The sequence below is a fragment of the Nomia melanderi genome, chromosome 11 (genome assembly GCF_051020985.1).
Source record: "Nomia melanderi isolate GNS246 chromosome 11, iyNomMela1, whole genome shotgun sequence".
Classification (NCBI taxonomy): domain Eukaryota; kingdom Metazoa; phylum Arthropoda; class Insecta; order Hymenoptera; family Halictidae; genus Nomia; species Nomia melanderi.
The window spans coordinates 10,211,989-10,233,019 of record NC_135009.1 but is presented as its reverse complement, the minus strand read 5'-3'; the positions used below and the strand labels follow the sequence as shown (position 1 = coordinate 10,233,019).

The window sequence follows — 21,031 nt, the reverse complement described above, 5'->3', positions numbered from 1 at the left end:
TGATTCGTTTTATTTGTTGGACGTTTTAGAGTTTTAGTTGAAATGATTGGTTCTTTATAATTCGATTGTAGTGAATGTGTTGTTTTTATATCAGGATAATATACCGGAATAATTTTAGTGGCAGTGGTTGATATATTTAATACTAATCGTATTGTTTTGTAATCTATTAGCAACTGCAACTAATTTTTATAGTATTCCTAGCGAAAATTAGAAATGGAATAACGTTTCTTCGATCTTTTATTTTCCTTCTTAGTGCAAAATTTGGATGTGCGGAAAATCGAATAATTTCAGGGTAGTTTCTTTGAGATTCATTAAAATATTTAATATTATAACTGGTGCAATATTGGAGCCTACAGAGTTCAAAGGGTTAAAATTTGAAAGGAAGAACTAGAACTACCGAGCACTTAAACCGCCTTTTGAACATTTCCTCATAAAAGCTATACGCGCGAATTTAATAACACTTCAATTGGTCTATACTTCAGTTAGGTACTACTAAATCAGCTTCATAATCATTTCTGAAAGAAGTATCTGTACCTTCGCAGTTGTTCTAAAAGAATAAATTAGAAATTGGTAATTTTGACCCACCTGATAATTCTAGTGTTAATATCAATTCTTATATTGTCTGATTACCCAGTTTTTCAATTCCTGTCTTTCCTTTCGTTTTCGTTTTCACTACAAAACATTTATCATCTAACTTGTTTATCTTTATCTTACAGTCAGTCATTTGACTAGTTACGATAGAAAAAGTGCCGGTTAGTGTTAACACGTTGCGTACCGGCTAATTTTCAGAGAACTGAATTGTGACGGCAATTTTCAGTGAGATCTAGTCATATATATATATATACAAAAACTCAGATATCGTATTGTTACGTAGCATATTTTAAATAGATAATCGATTCGAATGAAATTTAATATTGTTCTAAATGCTGTGGTAATTAGCGAAGTTGCATAGCTAATGTGTTAAGTACCTTCGAACGCAATGTGTCAAGTACCTTCAACCATAGGAAACGAAAACAAAAGAATTCCCTCGTAAACCTTCACCCCGCCGAAACTCGATTCGTATACAAAAGAAGCCCCGATCCGACGTATCAACGCAAATTCCACAATCCATTTACCATAATCAACCGCGTCCGCGTTCGACGCGAACGCGCGGCGTTCCGCGAACGGTACCGTGCACGAGCTTCACGCCTCTCGTCGTTCCCCACGGAGCGAGCAACTACCAAAACAGAGGAAAAAAAGCGGGGAAAAGAAGGAACAAAAAAGGGAAGAAAACCGAACGAACCAGAAGCAAAAAGTGTTAAAGCACGAATGGTTAAAGGAATATTTATAGTCATCGCCGGTTCACGGATTTCGTGGCGCAGAGGAGCGGCGAGAGAAAGGGGAGGGCCGTTTGAACGCAGAAAACAGTCGTTATTCTTTTGTCTCGTCGTTCCTCGGGATACCGCGTTCCTTTTGTCATCCGCGGGGCACCGAAAAACGAAAGTGCGCGTTCATGCAAAATCGACTGGCGTGCTGCCCTTTGACCCCCCCGGCCACGGCCGGTCTCACCGTCTGGCCCCCACCGGCAAACGGGCTAACGTTTCACAGTTAGGTTCTCACGGCTCATACATGAATGCATGTATATACCGGCTCTGAAACGTGGACGGCGATTGGCCGTTGCCGCTACGGCCGCCGTTGTCCGGCCACGATCCGCCGCGCCGGGTACGTGGGCGATGCCCGTCGTTCCCGGCGACCAAGAATGGGTTCCCGGGACCGTTCCTGGGCTCCTTTGAGCCCTGCTCTCTGCCAACAACCTCGACACCCTATTTCCCTCGATACCTAACCCACCCGCCGGGCTGGTCAACATCCGAGATCGCTTGCTCGACATAGCTGTTTCCATCGAGACCACGGCCGATAATTGAGACTGCCGACAGTCGAAAGTGTTTTATGCGCCGTGCACACGGGGAAATCGATGGTATCGTTCTGTAGAATCGTGCTGTAGCTCGCTTAATCTCTTGCGTTGGAAGTTAACGCATTGCGTAACGGCTGATTTTCAGAAAACCGAAGTGTGCGGATGGCAATTTTTACTGAGGTCAACTTATGTCACTATACATAGAGAAACTCATAAAAAATGTCATATTGTTATGTAATATATTTTAAATAGATAATCAATTCGAATGAAATTTTATATTTTTTTCAATGCTGTGGTCGTTAGCGAAGTTGCATAGTTAAGTGTCTTTAAAGAGGAGCGAGATTTCTCGTTACCGGTACACAATGTGTTACACGTTCGATGCCAGATGATTTCATAGAGGAAAATATACAGAACGAGAAAAATATGTTAAGATATTCGATTGAATTGCGATATTATTATTGTATGTTCATGTATCATTTAATGTGTTAATTGTGGTTTGATTTGTTAATTTAGTAGTTTGCTTGGAAACCATTCAATGTTATAAGATCAGTGATATAGTAATAGAAGCAATAGCAGTTAAAGTTTAGTCTGAAAACGTAGCTCGTAAGGTGGAGATAAAATTTCTGTTATGTCGTGGTTAAAGAATTTATTTGAAGCGAACAATCGGTTATTTTCGAAAAAGGAAATACGCGGTTACTTTCGAAGTAGAAAAATACCGCAGTATGTACTGTTTCGAAGGCAGAATTCATGTTTTTCTGAAGAAGGGAAAATACATTCCACAAATATTTGCTTTGCAAATTGCAATCGCGGGAATATCGAAATTGCACGGTGGCGCGTGAAACTTTTCAACCGCAGACCTGGAAATGGAAAACAAACGTTTGAGTACTGGTTTCAGCGTTTTTCGTATTTACTTAATATATAAAAATGTGTGAACGTGTTTTGCGATGAATACATTTCGCTGTTCTGTATAATTCAAGATAAAAGATATCAAAAATTCAAATATTGAAAGCAATATACCGAAATGAATAAATTTTAGACTTTCGTGCATACTACTGTAATATATACATATATTAACATTGAATTTATAATTTTATATTGGATGACAATTAACATGCAATGCATTTGATTACGTTGGTACAAAATAACTTCACAGAAACGCAGAAATAATTCATCACTTTCTTCCAAGACACGTCGTACATTCTAATTTCACTCGACAAAGAATAGTTTAACCCTTAGTAACCTCAGATTACTTTAAACCTTTAACCCCAGCTTACAACCAGTTAATTTTTCTATTATTCCTCAAATTTCCAATGCGATTTTAATCTTCAAGCACGTTTCTTGAAGGTTCCATTATCGTCTCAAGACAAAAAATAAATTAAAACTGTAAAAATACATATTGATTATGATTTATTATAATATTCCAATCCCTATTTAAACATTTTCGGAGAGATGTTCATGATTTGCGAGTTACTCGTTACAAACGGTTAACACTAGATTTACAGTCATCACTGCACAATTTACTCTGTCTCTATTATGGAAATTGATATTCGTTCGTTATACTTTGAAAATTAAAGGTTCAAAGGGAAAGCAATTAGAATGCATATTTGCGTATCTGTATCAATCAAAATTGACCCAAACATTCGCCCGACAAACTTTATAAAATCAATACGAGTTAATTATTGGCTCGTTCCGTAAATCTATCGTTAATCAGCGAAGCGTAAGTTAATTCGAACGTAACCGCGAATCGAATATTGAACCGCGTTTCATGCGTCCGCTGAAAGGGGAAGCACGCTGGACGTTCGCGATCCGTATGAAAACGAAAAATCGGGGTCCGTAATAAAATTTGCGACGTCGAATAGAAATGTTTGGATTATTTAAAATCGGACTGCGGGGCAGCGCGATGAAACTCTCGGAATTCTGTCACGTACTTCCGTCGACAGTCCAATTACCGCTTGTCAGAGACACTCTGAAATTGTTTCTCTGTGCATCGCGAGCCCCGTTTCCTGATTACTATTAAACGTCGCGACGGAAAATCTACCGTTTCAAGCTGAAAATGCGGGCAGGGCGGGGGAGGATCGGATAGTCAAGTTGAACGACAGGCAGCCCGTGAAACGTGATTTAATTCAAATTATTAGGCGAACGGCTGTCGTCGATCACGTTAAACGACGGGTCTTCGAAAAGAATATCGCGAGTGATTAGTCAATTAATCTACATATTGCCAAACACTCTATTAACTTTGAAGCGCAAGAATAATTCTAATCGGAGATGCTGGAAGTTCGTACAAATTTATATTTTTATAGATAAATTTGAAGAAATTGAGGTTGAATAGAGTTGTTTCTTATACTGATGATTTCACTGGCTAATTAGTAATATAAAACTCTCTTTTGAATATTTTCTAGTATCTATTTATCTATGAGAATCAAACTTATTTATCGATGAGTTAGAAAATACATGTGTTTGTAGTTTACGTTGGATAATTATTGCAACAGAAATTAAATAGAAGTTTAAAGAAGTATTGAAGAATATAAAACAATTAATTGGAAAACATGAAATTTGGGGAAACTTCAAAAATTTACTTCGATCCACGCGATGAATACCTTTCTGTTATTAAAGAGTATGAAAAATCATTTCCGTTTATTTTTACCGTTACGAGTTTCCTTATAGAAAATCGTTATCGTTTACACAGAACAATTTTGCACTCGGTTGTACTCGTGGTCCTGACCCAACCTGCATTATTATCGCACGAATATCCACCAATGGTATCACGACACTGCCGAACCAGAAATTCCTCGCTCATTAATTATTGACTACTCACTTCCTGCTGGATCCCCCGGAGTACTCGTTCTTTTTACCATTTTAGAACGACCGAAATCGTACCGTCACAGGCTCATATATAATTCGCGGCGCTGCGTTCTATTTCGAGCCGGTGCACGGCAAATTTTCGAGGGACTGATGCATTTATCGAGTTGTACTAAAGTAGAACTCCGGCAAACTCGGAAATGAACGTTTAAAAAGTGAACATTTGTTTCTCGGAATGCTTCGGCGGAAATAGATTATAACGGAGACAGGGGAAGTAAGTTTTATTAAAGCTGACACGACCTGTTTTCCGTGGTTATTAAACATCACCCTGACGGATGATGATCATGAGGACGGATGTCAGCATATTAGCTGCGTGGAGCTTTCGAAAATGTCGATGCATGGTCTCTCTTTTGACACTAGATTTACGGAATGAGCAAATTTCACTCGTACCGAATTTTATAAACATCATTCGATAAATGTTTGGATCGAGTTTGACTGATGGAACTGTGCGAATATGTTTTCTAATGATACACTTTGAAACATCGAATTTCCTAGACCAAAACGAATCTTTCCGGGAACAATGGGATAAACTGTACAATGAGTATCTGTAAATCTAATGTTAAAGATTCTATCTAGATATAATTTAATTTTTCTGTGTGAAAAGGTTTGGATACTTCTAAGGATTCTCGACTATATTAATTTTCAAAATAACTCACTGTAATAGAGTTAATTGTAAAGCTCAAACTTGTACAAGTATTATAGAAGAGATTACCTGTTTTATTTTATTGTTTAGCGGTTGTTCGTTTATTTATTAAAAACGCGAGAAAGAAAATAGAAATAGATGAGAATTTGAACTTCTCAGTTCTGTTGTTTATTGATACAGTTTTTACAGTTGTATAGATGCGAAGTGAAACAGAGCAAAAGGCAACATGTTCACAAAGAATGCGATATCCAAATGTACATTTTCATCGAAATTCAAAAAGTGAAACGTATTCGTTCGTTCAGATTTTGTACATTCACGTTGTTTCGTGGATAGTTCGGTGTGTTTTTTGCTCTGAATTTTCCATTAGCGGAACGATCAATTTTTCATCACAATGCGGGAAAGAAACTCACGTGCCTCGCCCTGCCGCCGCAATGGAAAGTTCATTAACGGTGTTTTTACTTCGCGAGGGTTGACCGGCGAAGTTTGAATAAACACGGTTAAGGCTGGTTCGTTGAAATTCTGCGTTAGTAGTTTTTCTCTGGAGACCACGGTGCCGATGAAAAAACTTTCCCACCAGACGGGGAGAAATCCCTCTCTATACTACACCGTAAACGAGTTGCTTTAAAATTACTGCTCCCTTATTTACGTCGATAGAGAAATATATAAATTGCGTGCATTCTTTGAAACGCGATGAAAACATTACGGATATTGAATTCCCTTAAAAATTAAAATTAAAAACAAATGCCTTAATGTGCAAAATTACTGGAAGAATCTTGATTACTAAGGAAAATGATTCTTTAACCCTCTTCTGGTAGAATGAAGGGGTGAGTCGTCTGTAATAATTTAGCAAACGATTGATCGAAGTTGCTCGAGGAGAAAGATATTCAACACAATATTCGACGTTTCTGTTTCAGTTTTAAACGAGCTCGAGGGTTTGGCTAGGGGCGCAGACGCCCGGGACTGTCCTCCAGCCTCTAGGGCGGCGCTGGATCCGGAGCACGTGGCCAGGGTGGCTGAGAGCGCGAAAGCGGCACTGAATTTCGCCAGAAGCAGGAATCCAGCTATCCGGTGCTTAACCACGAGAGGAACTGTCCTTACATCTAGCACTTTCACCGTCGAGGAGGATGTTGACAAGGTAAGGAGATCATCGTTGCCGTGGAGAACACTGTCGCTAAGATTCTGGCCGGGGAAGTCGAAGAAATACGATGAAGTCCGGGAATAGGGTAGATTAACCCTTTACTACGCGATTCCTTACTAATCAAGATTAATAAATTATTCGATCGCTAATCGTTTAATAGAAGAGAAGAGAATTCTACTTCGATTTCCAACGAAATACAAGAATTATTCGCCAATCAAATGAAATCGATGAGTCCATTTTCTCGGCTAGTTGGTTAAAAATAATTCACTTTTCTCTTACTGAGTAGGTGTACCAAGCATTTCACTCGAGATTTTTTAACTGGAAATGTTCGAAATTTTCCGACGAGATATGGACGACGTTATTCGAAATTAATTTAACGATAATTTATGAATAAATCAAGCAACAAAGCTATTTTATTTAAGTATTTCGCATAGCAATACAAAGTCTAATTTAAAATACTAAATATTCTGCATATCATACTGAAAACTGTAGGATCTACAGTTAATTGTATGCATAATTATTAACAAATCAAGGGTCACCGTAACCAGTTCATCAATTCCAATCTTTGCTTATTAGAAATCAGCTAATCTAACGATTACAATATTTAGATTCTTATAGTATTTACAACAAAACCATAGATTCCTGTATCCAAATGGTTTTTACGGTAACAGTGTTACACGAAGCAGAGTACTGACGATTACAAGGCTTCGGTTTCTCCGTACATTAACTGATAACCGCAGAAACTCTCGCGAGAGTGCTCAGCTGATAAGAATCGTGTATAGACCGCCGCGACGTATCCGAAAGATGCAAGCATGGATTGACCGGTGGTTATTGAAGCGCGAATGTTATGATAAGAGGTCGAGTGTCCGAGAACCCCCAGGTTGGTGCACAAATAAATTCTTCTCGCGGCGTTGGTGTGTAACTTCTGCTGCGGCACGCACCTCCTCCGGCTGTCGCTTATCTGCCCGGACAACATGCAGGATACACGGATTGGACGGGATCGTAGCAGGGCGGGACCTTGATCTGTCAAACGATAGATAACGCGTGCTCGTTAGATTTTATTCTGTTCCGCTTCGCCACCCTGTGTCTTTGATTATAGTATAACATGCATTCGGGCAGCAGCATTTTTTTTATCTATGCCAAGTCGGGGAGAGATGGTCCACTTTTAAAATAGCTTTTAAACTTTTACAATTTTTAACACTTTTAAAATAAATAACTTTTAATGTATTTGTGAAGTTGAATATGCGTGAGGGGAACAGTTAAATAGATTTCTCTACAAGATGCTACTGAGAACACTTGGAAATGTAGATATTTGAAAAATGAAATGGAATCGGGCCATTTTATCTGGAATTACCTTAGTTTTGGGATATTTTGAAAGGAGTACGTTACAGAAAGCATTTAAATTAGATTAGGAATATTTTGTGGGGGAATAGATTATTATAATATATTACGAATAGAGTATTGAGAGCTGATTTGTGATCTATGAAAATTGATTTTCACTTTGTAATTGCCGAGTCAGACTTTAATGAATTAAAGTATCGTTGAAGTGATATATTTAGACTAAGGATTCTACTGTCCTCGTATTCTGTTCGTATTCGATTTTAGGTTTAAGTGATCGAAAACATCAGCGAATTGAGAAATTTGAATACAAAATTTTGCTACCCGGATATTGCGGGTATAAGCCGATGTCTTTCCTCTTCCTCGTCGGTCGCTCTTCTGCATGCTCCGGGACCCTCTTCCTCGACTTCCTTCGTTGAAAGTTTCGCGGTGAATGCAGACGACGCATTATCGTTCGTGAGCTGAGTCGGGAAGCTGGGGATAGACAATCAGAGCCCCATTCTTTAGACCCTGATTGTCTTGAGCAGTTGTGCTCGAGTATTCTTTAGGAATAGTAACTCGATCGACTTCGGGTACTTCGGTGCGTACTCGATTAGTCGAGTTAGTTACGACCATAGTTGAAGTTTGAACAATTTTTCAAATTACAAAACATTGGTTATCTGTAACAATTGTAATTAAATTCTGTTAGAATACTTATTCCTTAAATATTGCCTCGAATGACTTGTATCAATAATTCTCAATTCATCTAGTGTCCAGTTTTCTTCAGAAATCAACATTCTATCTTTTTCTTCATAGTTCAGCACATTTAATTTAATAGTCAACTAACAGGACTCATTTATTATCTATCAACGGATCCAGATTTGCGTTATCAGTTGCTTGGTAACTGCTAGATAAGAATCATAAACGTTTGCTCGTTCGCAATTTGGAAAATGTTGGAAGTAGAAAGATTTCTCGTTTCGTTCGAGAAAGAAAGTGGTCCCGAACGAAGAAACTGGCCATTGAGATTCGCGGAAAGCGGGCACGTGGCGTTTCGCAAATAATAAAGCACCCCGTGCGATTATTCTGTTGCAGGACGGGTTGACAAGAAACGATGACAGAATACTGGCTACGTGCTTGAGCCTCTGCAAAACGGGTAACAAAGATCAAGCAAACGCAGGTACGTACACGGCGATACGTATGGTATCTCTTAGGTGTATACGTCGGCCACGTTTCAACAATTCCTGCCGCCGCTCTGATAGTGATTAATACCGGGTCGATTGTAATTCTCGTTTACACGGAGATTAACCGTTATCGAAAGGGGCTAGCGCTGTGTTACCGTGCGCCCGAGTCGACGCGTTCACCTTTTACGAGCCGCTTATCGCGGTAGCGTTTATCAGCCGACGTACTACTAATTATTCGATTCTTTTTGATCGCGAAAACGACACCTAATGGAATTTGCGCCGTCGCAGCGTGGGCGCTCGACCTGATAACGTATTAATTGACGATTTATTAGCGATCCCGTTTCTAGATGGACGATAAAAGGTACTAAGAACGTTCGGATTTATTCTGGGAACTTGAGAACCTTGAAATCACTAAAGAGACAAAAGTTTGTTTCACGGTTAACAGATTCACGAAGTTAAATTCGATTTTTCCAAACCAGTCGTATTCTTGACAACTACAAGCAGCATAAGTATACAAAATTCGAAGTGTGAAGGTTGAAGAAATTTGCGTTCACATTTCAGTAACTTCTTTCGAGATTATTGAAAAGGATGCTTCTTAAGGAAATGAGTAATGAAATTGATTTAAAAATACGCAAACTAAATTATAAATCAATGGAAATCTCAGCAGACACAACGTTGGTGTTTCTATTTGAAAATTAGGAAACCTAATTGAATTACTCGGTAGTTCTAACGTTAAATTAACCACAAAATTTAAAGCGAGATCTTAAAACAAACCTATAATACTTTCAAACAACTAATCAGAGATAAAACAGGCAAGAACAAAAGAATGATAGCCAATAACAAAAGCATAAGAAACGAGAGAGAAGTAATATGAAAGCAAATTCGCCCAACCAATTTGTTCGCAGAAGAGGGTCAACCGCGGCGTCTGCGAAGGGAGGTGGTCCTGCTGACGGAGGACAGGAACCTGAGGGTGAAGGCTTTGGCGAGGGACGTGCCCGTCAGAGAGGTGCCCGACTTCATGCAATGGGCCGGCCTCGGCTGAGACGTTTACCCGACCAGACCCACCCGCTAACGAAAAATCTCCCGTTACCCCCGCCGAGACAATTTCGACCAGCAAAAAGCAGCAAACAGCAGCAAACCGCAGCAGCAGCCGCAGCCGCAGCCGCAGCATCATCAGCAACACCTAGTAAGACCGAAAGGAAAGCACGAAAGATGAACAGAGGGAAAAGAAAAAAGACTCGGGAAGAGGATGTCTCGTGAGTAGATGTTAAATCGTGTGCTCCCCTTAAAGAATCGTGACCGATCAGCTGTCACGCGTGAAAAGTTTCACTCTGTACACTCAGAACACACAATCGCACACACGTACACGTATACACACACACATACACGAACACAAAGCAACAAACACGCTCGCGAGCTCTTCTCAGCTGGGCGAGGACAACGGCGGCGGTGTCGCGTCATTATTCCACGATGATGTCACTTAACCCTCGAACGAACCGCAACACACGAAATCACGGATCATTCGGAAAAGATTGTGTGCGCGAGACACAAGCGAGGTTTAGCGTCTCATCTCCAACACGAAGAATTCATGAAACAGACAACAACAACAACAACAACAAAAACAACAACAGCAACAACAAGAGAAAAAAGAGTAACGAAAATTCGGGACAGCGGAGAATCGTCTAGGACCGTTCTCATCCCTCGAGAGTTTATAGCAGTCGGTCCAGCTAGGACGCGCTTCTCGCGCGAGATTCGAGGGCGGAAATCGAGATGATAGGGTTACGAATCGACGAAAGAAGAGAACGGACGATGATGTTAGTTCACTGATGTTTCTTTGTTCCGCGAATTAGATGGTAAACGGTGACTAACTGTTTGAAACGAAAGGGAGAGAGTGAGAGAGAGGGAGAGGAAATGATTGGCAGAGTGAAAAAGGGAGAGAGAGAGAGAGAGAGAAAGAGAGAGAGAAAGAGAGAGAAAGAGAGAGAGAGAGAGAGAGAGAGAGAGAGAGAGAGAGAGAGAGAGAGAGAGAGAGAGAGAGAGAGAGAGAGAGAGAGAGAGAGAGAAGACAGAGACGGAGGCGTCGGTATTTTTACACGTAACGAATATTTTTTGGTTGATTTTTATCGAAAGACGGACCGCCCGCTGGCGGCACCCGTCCTTTTTTTGTGTACCTTCCTTTTATCATGTTTGTAACGATCTATACACGTATACACCTATATATCTACATGTATATATTTGTACGCACTTTTGAATATTGTATAGGCCGTATGCGGTCGTTGGAGGATGCGCACGGAATCCGGCGTACGTCCGCGTGTTGTTTGCCCTTTCCTTTCGTTCTCTTTACATATACATACTTATATATACATATATATATAGATTTTTTTTATGCCGTCCTTAGCGAACCTCGTACCGAATGGTTCTCGAATCAACGTGTTTTTCGCTTACATTTGCTACTTTCGCTGGTTTACCGTTTTCCGAGCTTTCCTTTCGTCCTCCTCCACTTTTCTCGATAGCTCGGTCTCCTCGGTTTTTTCTTTTTATTTTTTTTCGTTAACCGCGAACCAGTTCTCCCCATTTTCGGTTCTCTTTTAACGCCTCGTGACAACTCACGGATTGATGGTCGCGATATTTGTGTTCCCCTGTTTTGCCTTTTTTAGGCGGGATCGTAAGATTCTTTTGGTAGAGATGTGAGTTGTGTCGGTTAGACGTCGTTGTGCCATTTACTTGTTGTGTTCAGAATAGACGAGGATAATAGATTTCGAGCGTATACGAAGGAGTGGACTGCTAGATCCAGTAACCAGCTGTTCTTGTTTTGCTCTGGAAATTTCGTGTTTAACGTAGGGGAAAGAAAGATATTAGCAGCACTGATAATATTCGTCGTAGCGTGACCACTAATATCTAACGTTCTCGTGATGCACAAGAAAGTACGTTGAACTGGAATTGTATCGCTGCCCCCGGGGGCGAAGCAGTAGATTTACTCGTTGGTACGGTTAGCATTATTTATTTGTTCGGTAGTTCAGTGTTCGACCGTTTAATTTTTGGGATTTTCTGAAGGATATTATAGTTTTTATCCAGAATAATAATATTATCGATACGTAGTCGTATAATCGCGGATCATGTATATTGAGAGGAATTTTTCGGAGTCGTTAGACGGCTGCCTCGAATATACTCATGTTAACGATCAAATATCACGTAATTGCAATAAATTATAATAGAGATTTTTTATCGTCGATACATAAAGTATAGCATAGATTTATAGTATTTTAACGAAATGGATATCGACGCGACCATTTAATTAACAATCTAATATTACATAAACTAAAGGAATAAGCCTAATGTAAGGTCACGGTAATTTTAGCATACTTCTTTTATCGTGTATTCTGTGACCATTTTAAGGGACACTCGCGAGAGGAACTAAATTCGTTAGATCGCAGATGCGCGTCGTTACAGTTCATAATGAATATGCACTTCGCTGTAGAAGTTTAATAAAATTTTTACTCTATTTTCCAACGCGATTCTTGCCGAAAACGATGAAATTTCGTTTTAATACAATTTCCCAACGTACGTAATCACATTCTCGTTGGAATAATGAAATCTCCGTTTAATTGCCATTTTAAGAACCAATCCATCGCATTCGCGTAACTGTTCGCAATATGCACGCTGGGTTACCGGCGGATCTGTTTTAATCACTTTTTTCCCCACCTTTCTCTTTTAACGATTCCGAAACATCGAACACGCGAGCTCGCGCGGCTTCAATCCGTAAGCTCTTACGAGAACAGCTTTTAAATCCCTTTTATAGCGATTTACATGCTCTCGGTGTCGGTGACGGGCGACGGGGGTACAGTTTTTACAGCACAAAAAAAAAAAGAAAAATAAACGAAAGAAAAAGGAGAAAAATAAACGCGAAGCGGTACGATTTTAAACGAGCACGAATTATGCATTCTGAGCCGAAATTCCGGCGACTTGTTGAAAAAGTTTCGGAGCCATGCCGTACGAGGTCCGAGAGATCCCTCGACGTTCCCCAGCGATTGCGCGCGTGTCTTTGCCGAGCGTGCTGCGACCGCGTGAATTTTTAATCGTGACACCCACACTCGCCGGACACGTGAACGTGGCCATTGCGAAACCGAAATGTCGCTGATTACCTCGTACCTGTCGCGGGAGACAGTTCCTCTTCGTTGATTAACGTTCGTGCCGGTTTGTCGAGTATATGGCGTCGCTTGGTCGGCCATGTTGGCGCCACTGAGGGCTATATATGCTTGCAAATTAAGAAACATCCTTGTATTCAATGATAAAGTATTATTTTTTTAAATGTAATTTATTACAGAATATTTTAATTATAATATTACAATCAGTCACAGGATTACCGAATTCTACCGTTTCCGTTAATTCAGTCGAATCGCCTCAAGTTTACCGGATTCGATGCAATGTTGACACTATACATTATTCCGCTATCAAATTACTTTCTTTTTCAAATTATCGAGCAAGTACAATTGAATAATAAAGTGCCAATTCATTAGCGAAATCAACGGAAATGAATTAATCAACCTTGCAGTCAGTTCTGCCGAGATCCCGCCATTTCGTTGGACGTAACGTTATTTTAGTATCCGCCTGACCGCCATTTTGATATCAAAATCATCTTCTACTAATGGAACTGCCTTTATCGTCTTAATCCTCTTAATACCAATTAAGTCATGAAATCGATCTATAACATTAGCTATTAATACCATGATACCATTATTGCTATTCTAAAATCCAAAATGGCGCCACATGGTCGATCACGTGAATGTCATGTTACGAAGACAATCAGCCAAATTCAAACGATCCAGCGCACGTACGAGGTTTTAGTTAAAGGAATCAATCAACATGTAATAATCGAGATCGATAATTGTAATCGTTGCACGGCTGTCCTTTCGTAGAGTATAACGAAACAAAAAAAAAAAAGAAAGAAAAGAGTAGATACACTCATCGTAGAGTTTCAGGAAAGAGATTGTGATAAATTTCGAGGATCGAATCCCTGGAACGTGGTTTCCGGCGACGATCTGCCCGCGGTGCCGTTTTCCCTCGCATTTCTTCATCCTCTGCGATCCACATTCAGCGCCACACCATTATAGAATACGCAACGCTAGCGACTACCGCAAAGTATCTCCCATTCAGCTCGACAAACCCAAGCATAGATGATACAATATTATACCATAAAGTGTCTCCGAAGCTATAACTATACACGTGCACGTTACAGAGGAATCGTTTCGAGGTCGTTGTGGATTGCAGGGGGCCGCCATAGTTGGCTCTGCCTGCGGAGAGTTCATTCGAGTTGGGAGCATCAGGCAGAATCGAGCGTTTGATAGGCTGTTGCACATCGAGTGGCGGACTATTTGATCTTTTGTTTTTAAACATTTAGATGAACTTTTCTTTGTAAGCGTTTTAATTTTTAGAATAACGGTTTTAATAATAAACGGTCTCCGGTGGAAGCCGTACAGCTTAATTTGCGATTTACGTTTTCAATTATCAAGCTGAGAAACGGATAGATAAGACGAGCGAATTTAACTTTCGCGAAACCGTTCGATCTTATTATCCGCGGTTAATCGTGTTTCTAGAGAAGAAAGAATGAGATTTCGATCGATTGAATTGCGAATTTTCGAGTAATCGAATGAAAGATTTCAATGAATTGTAAATTACGTGAAATTTTCAAGTAATTATCGTTCGTTAAAGGACGTCTGCCAGCAAGTGTTTCAATTAGCAGAAGTTAAGATTTTGCGTGCAGCAGTTCTATGGTTGTCGACGGATCGTGGAAATGATAATTTATGCATATTATCGAAACCGAGATCTTAATGAAATTTTCGTTACTTTTATGTCTTAATTAATCTCTCGATAGACGAAATAAATGTTTCCATCGACTCCGACTATTTCAAAGAGATCGTCCGTGTGAGTGTCCGTTTCGCTGATTGGTCGAGCGACAGTCCAATCGTGTGACGTTGCATTACGATCGATCGAACAGACGGATATCGGCGAACAATGGAAACGAAAGGGTTGGCATATTCGCTGAATATCATACGCGCATCATATCGAACTTGCGCTTTTCGATTGTTACCTGCGATTTTGGTCAATTCCTTGAGGTAGCTGTTAAACTAGTAATAGAGATCTACATATCGATGCTTGCGCCCATTGATTTAGTAGGATCTAGAGTGTTTCGCGTGATCGTGACGTTGCTCAGTCTTCTGCGAAAGATGCCAGTATCACAAAGACGCAAACGTTATCCTTCTTATCGAATGAAAAATCCGGGCAAAAAACTTCCGCCGATCAAAAAGAAGGAACAGTAATTAAAATGAATTTCGAACCACTTAGTCCCCATTTTGTCGAACTAATCGCATCAGTTTTGTCAGACTTACGATCGATGATTCAAATTGTCCATTAAACTTGATTAAATTCAATCCAACGATTTCGAAAAACAAATCGATTCGAGAATTCAATTTAACACGCCCCATCGATTCTACCGCAAAACCTCAAATCGAAAGGTACCGATCGAATTGTACGAAAAAAACATCGGAAACAATCAACCGCAATGAATGGATCGTTAATCATCGAGCAAATTGCGCTTAGACGGTATTTATTCGGCACGATCAAGAACATTCCGATTAGAATGATCGATATTAAGACCTTAACGAGGCCTGCAGGCTTTGTTCGCAAGTGACTTTTTTTTTCTCAAACACTCTCGAGAAATCGTTCGAGAATCAGGCGGCCGATGATTTATCGATGACCGAGCACCACCGATCAGCAATGTTCTGCGATCGCCGAGAAGGTTTTCGTCATTTAATATTATGATCGTGCGTGTCGAATAAATCGTCGATGAATCGCAGGCGTGTTGCTTTTATCGAGGGTATAGTTTGGTCAATTGAACCTGGGACTGTAACGCGCATTCGCGAGGAATCACGTGACCGACCGCGACCAGCCAACCGCCTTCTCACTTACCGCGCGACGTTATCTAATTGGTTGCGTCGTCGGGCGAGGTATATCATTCAATGAAAAGCATAAAATATTCATGTAATATTGAACAGTTACTATTATATCAATATTTATTAATGTAAATACCATTTCAACAGTACATCTACTTCTGGCTTAGTTACAGAAGCATTCTAACGGTCCCGAATTCGATTAGCCACGCTATACGTTTCACGCCGATCACGTTGTCCTATAATAATCAATAACCGATCTTATCATAGTTCTCCGATGAGTGATCTTCAATTCATAAATTCACGATGAGACATCGTAGTCAATGACTAATATTACAATGTATCCGACGAACGTACTTGGTATATTAATTTCGCGTATGTACAGTGTGTAAGGAAATTTCAGATCGATTGTTTCGATAGCGGAAGGTGAACCTGCGAAAGCTCTGAAGCGTAATATCTCCGCGCGAAGCTACAGCTTTAGAATCTTTCCGATACGAGTTACTGTTACTATTCCTTTTCCTTCCTGAACGCTGGAACCACCGGCGATTCGAACCTAACGTGTATTTAAATATCCCCCGAGAAGGCATTCGTATCTTTCGAATAATCGCGAGAAAGGAAGTTCACAGTAATTTTGTTCTGTCCGGTGGTACCAGCGTTAACCCTGCTGCGGTCCTCGGTTTATATAGAAATTCAAAGTGTCGTTGAAGAAATGCGAACGCATATAATAATTTTCTTATACTATCCTCAAGTTCGAAAGTACCGTCGGCAAAATGAGAGCACGACGAAATTGAGGAAATGTCGACAAATGGCCCTCGGCCGGAACTCGAAGAATGTAGCAGGGTTGAGGGAACGAATGAAGTTTTCGATTGTAGCGTGGACGTTGGGCGAGCCTGTGCGTGGGGCGGCGAGGAATGAGAGGCAGCGACATGTGTTCTATTTTTCGACAAAGATTGTAGTTACTTAATACGATCGTGCGTCCCCTAGCGATTGAATCCGCTCTTGGCGTGAGCGCGAGACAAAGCGGCGGAATACGCGAGAGAATCGGGTTGGAGCGAAAACAGTTTCAAACACCCCCGAGGGGAAACGTTTATGTATAGGTCTAACTTAACACTTTCTTCATCGTGCTTCTCTCTTCTTTTCTTTCCTCCTTCTGACACATACTTCTTTCGCCTTATCTCGTAATTTAGTTGTACACCATCGTTATTATTATTAATATTATTTTTTATCATGTAGAACGTATAGGTTAAACGCGTTGGCACGCGCGATTGGCTGGCCGCTATTACGTGTTCGCTCTTATTCTCCTTTTCAATCGGGCGTCTCCTCCGAGGGACTTAGGCAAAATGAAAAACGCGGCGGAGTCTGCGCGAATGGATTCAATGATATCTGAACACTTTCTCTTTTTCTGCGCAAGAAGGATTCTGAAAAGCGAATGATATATTCCTTGTTGTACAGTGGAGGCTTGTTTGGCGGTGAAACTTTTTAGTCGATCGTGTATACGAGCCGAGTCGAAATCGCGAACTTCTCTCGTTATATGGTCCACCCTAGTGAGGAAAATGTACCGAGGGAATTGCATTTTGTTAAAGAGAATTAGGAAAAACAGCAGTTAAACGACCTATAGGCAACAAGGTATCGTGTTAGATCATAGTTTCCCTTTCTTTTGTTCTTAAAGTATAGCGTATTGTATTTTTTGATAATATTTAAAGAAAGAATTCATTTTTATTGTATGTAAAGATTGACTTAATTTAATGCCTCCTGTATGTTTCTTTTGATATTTACCTTTTAGAGATGGTCTTTTTTAAATAATATTATGAGCTCTAAAAATTCAGAAAAAAGTTCAAGATATCAAAAGCTTGCAATATTTAATATTCGTGTCTTGCATATTTATATTTCGTTTGGTGTCAATATTTATTATACCTACATTGTTGGTTTTTATGTAATTAAAAGGAAATATAGATTTCGAATATTTAACTTACCTTTGTCGCTTCTCTACTACGTCCACTAAATTTTAAATTTCTATCGTATCAATAAATAAAGTTTAATCTCTCCTTTCGTGTGAAGATAATTAAAACGTTCAATACTTCATACGTTATTGTTCTTCGATTTTCGAAAATTTTCAAAATTATATCTCTACCAGAATATTCAAAATAAATAATTATAATTCTTCCACAGCCTACAGTACATTGTTAATTGTTCACAAAATGCCCAAAGTGATAACGAAAGTTCTTAACCTTCAATATATCATAAAATTTTCAGAAGGAAAAGCCCGTCTCGAGAATACTCATCGCAGAATTTCAATTATCGTTGAATTCATGTCGCAATCGACAAGACCGTCGACCGAACGAATGTTACGCGCGAGCGTTGCAATCTTTGCGTAAATTGTCCGACAACGGCGACGAGCAGCGCAACAGGCAACGAGGCGTACAGCTCCGAACAGTGTTGTAAAAAGCTCGAGTCCTCGAAGTTCCAAGGCACAACCTTAACACTCGAGCCTTCGAAGTCGCAGAGCTCAACCTTGAACCTTTAAAAGCTTGACCCAAGTCTCAACCCCTTGTCCTATGAGTTCTTTCGCAACTGTGCTGAATAACTTAATTAATAATTGAAAACTTAATAATTCGTAAACCCTTGGCCTATGATGTCTTTCTCAACTCTGATCGATACATTCTAATTATATGTTATACCTATATTTCCTTTTAAGTATAATAGTTGATTATAGAGTAATAATATTTACTTCGAATTCGAATGAACTGAGTGCTATATATATATTTGTTGAATCAAGTTGAAAATCTTCACCACGAGTCTCACTCGTTGTAGGGCAAGGGGTTAAAAACAACAACAGAATTCCATACTTATTCTGTCTGCGTTTACTCCACAGGTTAATAACAAAAAAACTAATATTCAACTTATATTCAAACAAACAAAACAACATTCAAATTTGTCTAATTTACTTTAAAATCTTCATGACAAGCCTGACACAATGTTATAAGGCAATGGTCAAGATTCCTCAAATTTTCAACGCTAAAGTCTTCATGCTCGAAACATCGTGCCGTTTGCTGTAATATTAACTTCGCACACCGTTAGTATAATCTTCACTAATTCGTTAACTCTCTTCGTAATATCTTCAACCATAAAGACTCCAGCATTGAAGATGAATTTTTGCGGTCCAAAGTTTGTATTCTTAAAGCTCGAGTCGTGGGTACAGCTTTTAAGGCTCCAGGCTGGCTGATTTTTACAACGCTGGCTCCAGATCGATTTTGCGTCACGAGCACACGAGGGAGAACACGAGGAGAGTGAAAGAAAGCGACAGTCAGCTAGAATCAGTCGTGTATCTTGAGCAACTCGATGGGAACGATCGCGACGAGGTCCGCGACGCAATTATCACACTCTTCCCTGTGTACCGTTCATGCCGGATCTACCGATGCCACGTCGATTCCCCATCGCAATAGTTGCAATAGTCGCAATAGTGCAATAACGCGGCGTGGTCGCGGCGTTTCCATCGGTCCGACACCGAGGACGAGTTCGTTCAATGCGATACGATGGAATCAGCTCGGCGACGTAACGATCTGCCGTTTAAATTCTAACGGGACGACGATCGATCACCGCCGTCGATGGCAGTTCACGGGAACTGGAAGGAAGAAGTCGAGTTTCACGATACATCTCGAGATTCCTAAGAAAGACGAGAAAAGGGAAAAGAAAACACGGCAACACAGAAATGGCACCTAGGATATAAGTAGAATATTTTTAGAACGCAACGCATGGAACTTTCTTATAATCCATTTGTAATTCTCACGCTCAACTATTCCGAACTTGTTGATCTTCGAAGCTGTTCCTTCACGAGCCAGACCGATAGCAAACTTCGATTGTTCCGAAAGCAATAACCCTGCTCGGTAACCACGAGCACGCAATGACGAACGTTTTATGGTATCTTTGTTCTAAGGAGCATCTATTAACGAGAAACTTCTTTCTTTCTTTTTTTAATCAAAATATACACGAGATAATATTACCCGGCGTTCAATCGTTTATTCAATTTATTCCTTGAATCTTCTCACGTCTAGACGAACCTTCACACTTTCCCTTCGGAACGAGAGGAATTTACCGTTTATCGCTTAATTTTAAGAGACTCCTCGAAACTTTTACACGAACGAATAAATTCCACTTTAACCTTCGAACGATCCGTCAGCTCGAAGTTCCTTCGACGAAGACATTCTGATTCTTCCCTCGCTGCGGAAAACAAATATTTCTTATTGTAACAAACATTTGTATCGACATTTATACACGAGGAACGGCGTTCGACCGTTCATTAACGGATACTGTTCCGTAACTCTTCAATCGCGTAGCATTACTCGCGAAGAGGAAGGGGACATTCTATGGGCTCGGAGAAGCTTGCATTGTTTCGACTGATTCTAAGCTGGCCACGTGAGAAACGAGAAAAATCTATGAGAAATAAAAAAATAAGATCAATCGAACCGCCTGACGATAGATAGACGAAATAACCGTAGAATGTAATTGCGTCGACGATGAGCGTCGACGTCGCGATTTATACGTCCCGGATGGGGGTACCTCGTGGTCGCTGCTTCCGGGATCACTTTACACAATAAGTGTACCTATAAGTACATACTAGTTATACATTATTATTATTATTATTATTATTATTATTATTATTATTATTATTATTATTATCATTATCATTATTATTATTATTATTGGTAGTATAATTATTATTATTAAATACGAGGTAACACGTACACACACTCATACGCTCGTCAACACACCGATTTTATTCTGTGGCTCTTAATGATTAGACTGCGGATTTTTATGCTAAGAAGATTCGAAATCTTAAGAATACAACTAGAACAGAATTACAATAGAAAATTGTTTTTCTCTTTCCAAGGAACAATATAAAAAGCATCACGGTTTGGATATTTTAAATATTATTCTCAAAATTGGTCGCGTGACGCGCAATTTCGCAATTTCAAATTTATCGTGTCTCGCATGAAAATCGGCGATCTATTTGGTGATACCATGCGCAACAGCGATTTAATTCGAGCGGAATTAAAA

The 21,031-nt window shown here is 39.9% G+C and overlaps 1 protein-coding gene across 1 annotated transcript in view; it reads left to right on the top strand.

Moving 5' to 3' along the window:
* Positions 1-19,976, top strand: part of LOC116430550 (uncharacterized) — a 189,713-nt gene extending 169,737 nt beyond the window's left edge. Inside the window, exons 25-27 of the mRNA XM_076371820.1 lie at positions 6,308-6,528; positions 8,941-9,025; positions 9,935-19,976. Coding sequence (XP_076227935.1) covers positions 6,308-6,528; positions 8,941-9,025; positions 9,935-10,071 — 443 coding nt within the window. The 3' untranslated portion in view covers positions 10,072-19,976. The remainder of the gene's footprint in view (positions 1-6,307; positions 6,529-8,940; positions 9,026-9,934) is intronic.
* Positions 19,977-21,031: the final 1,055 nt, after the last annotated feature.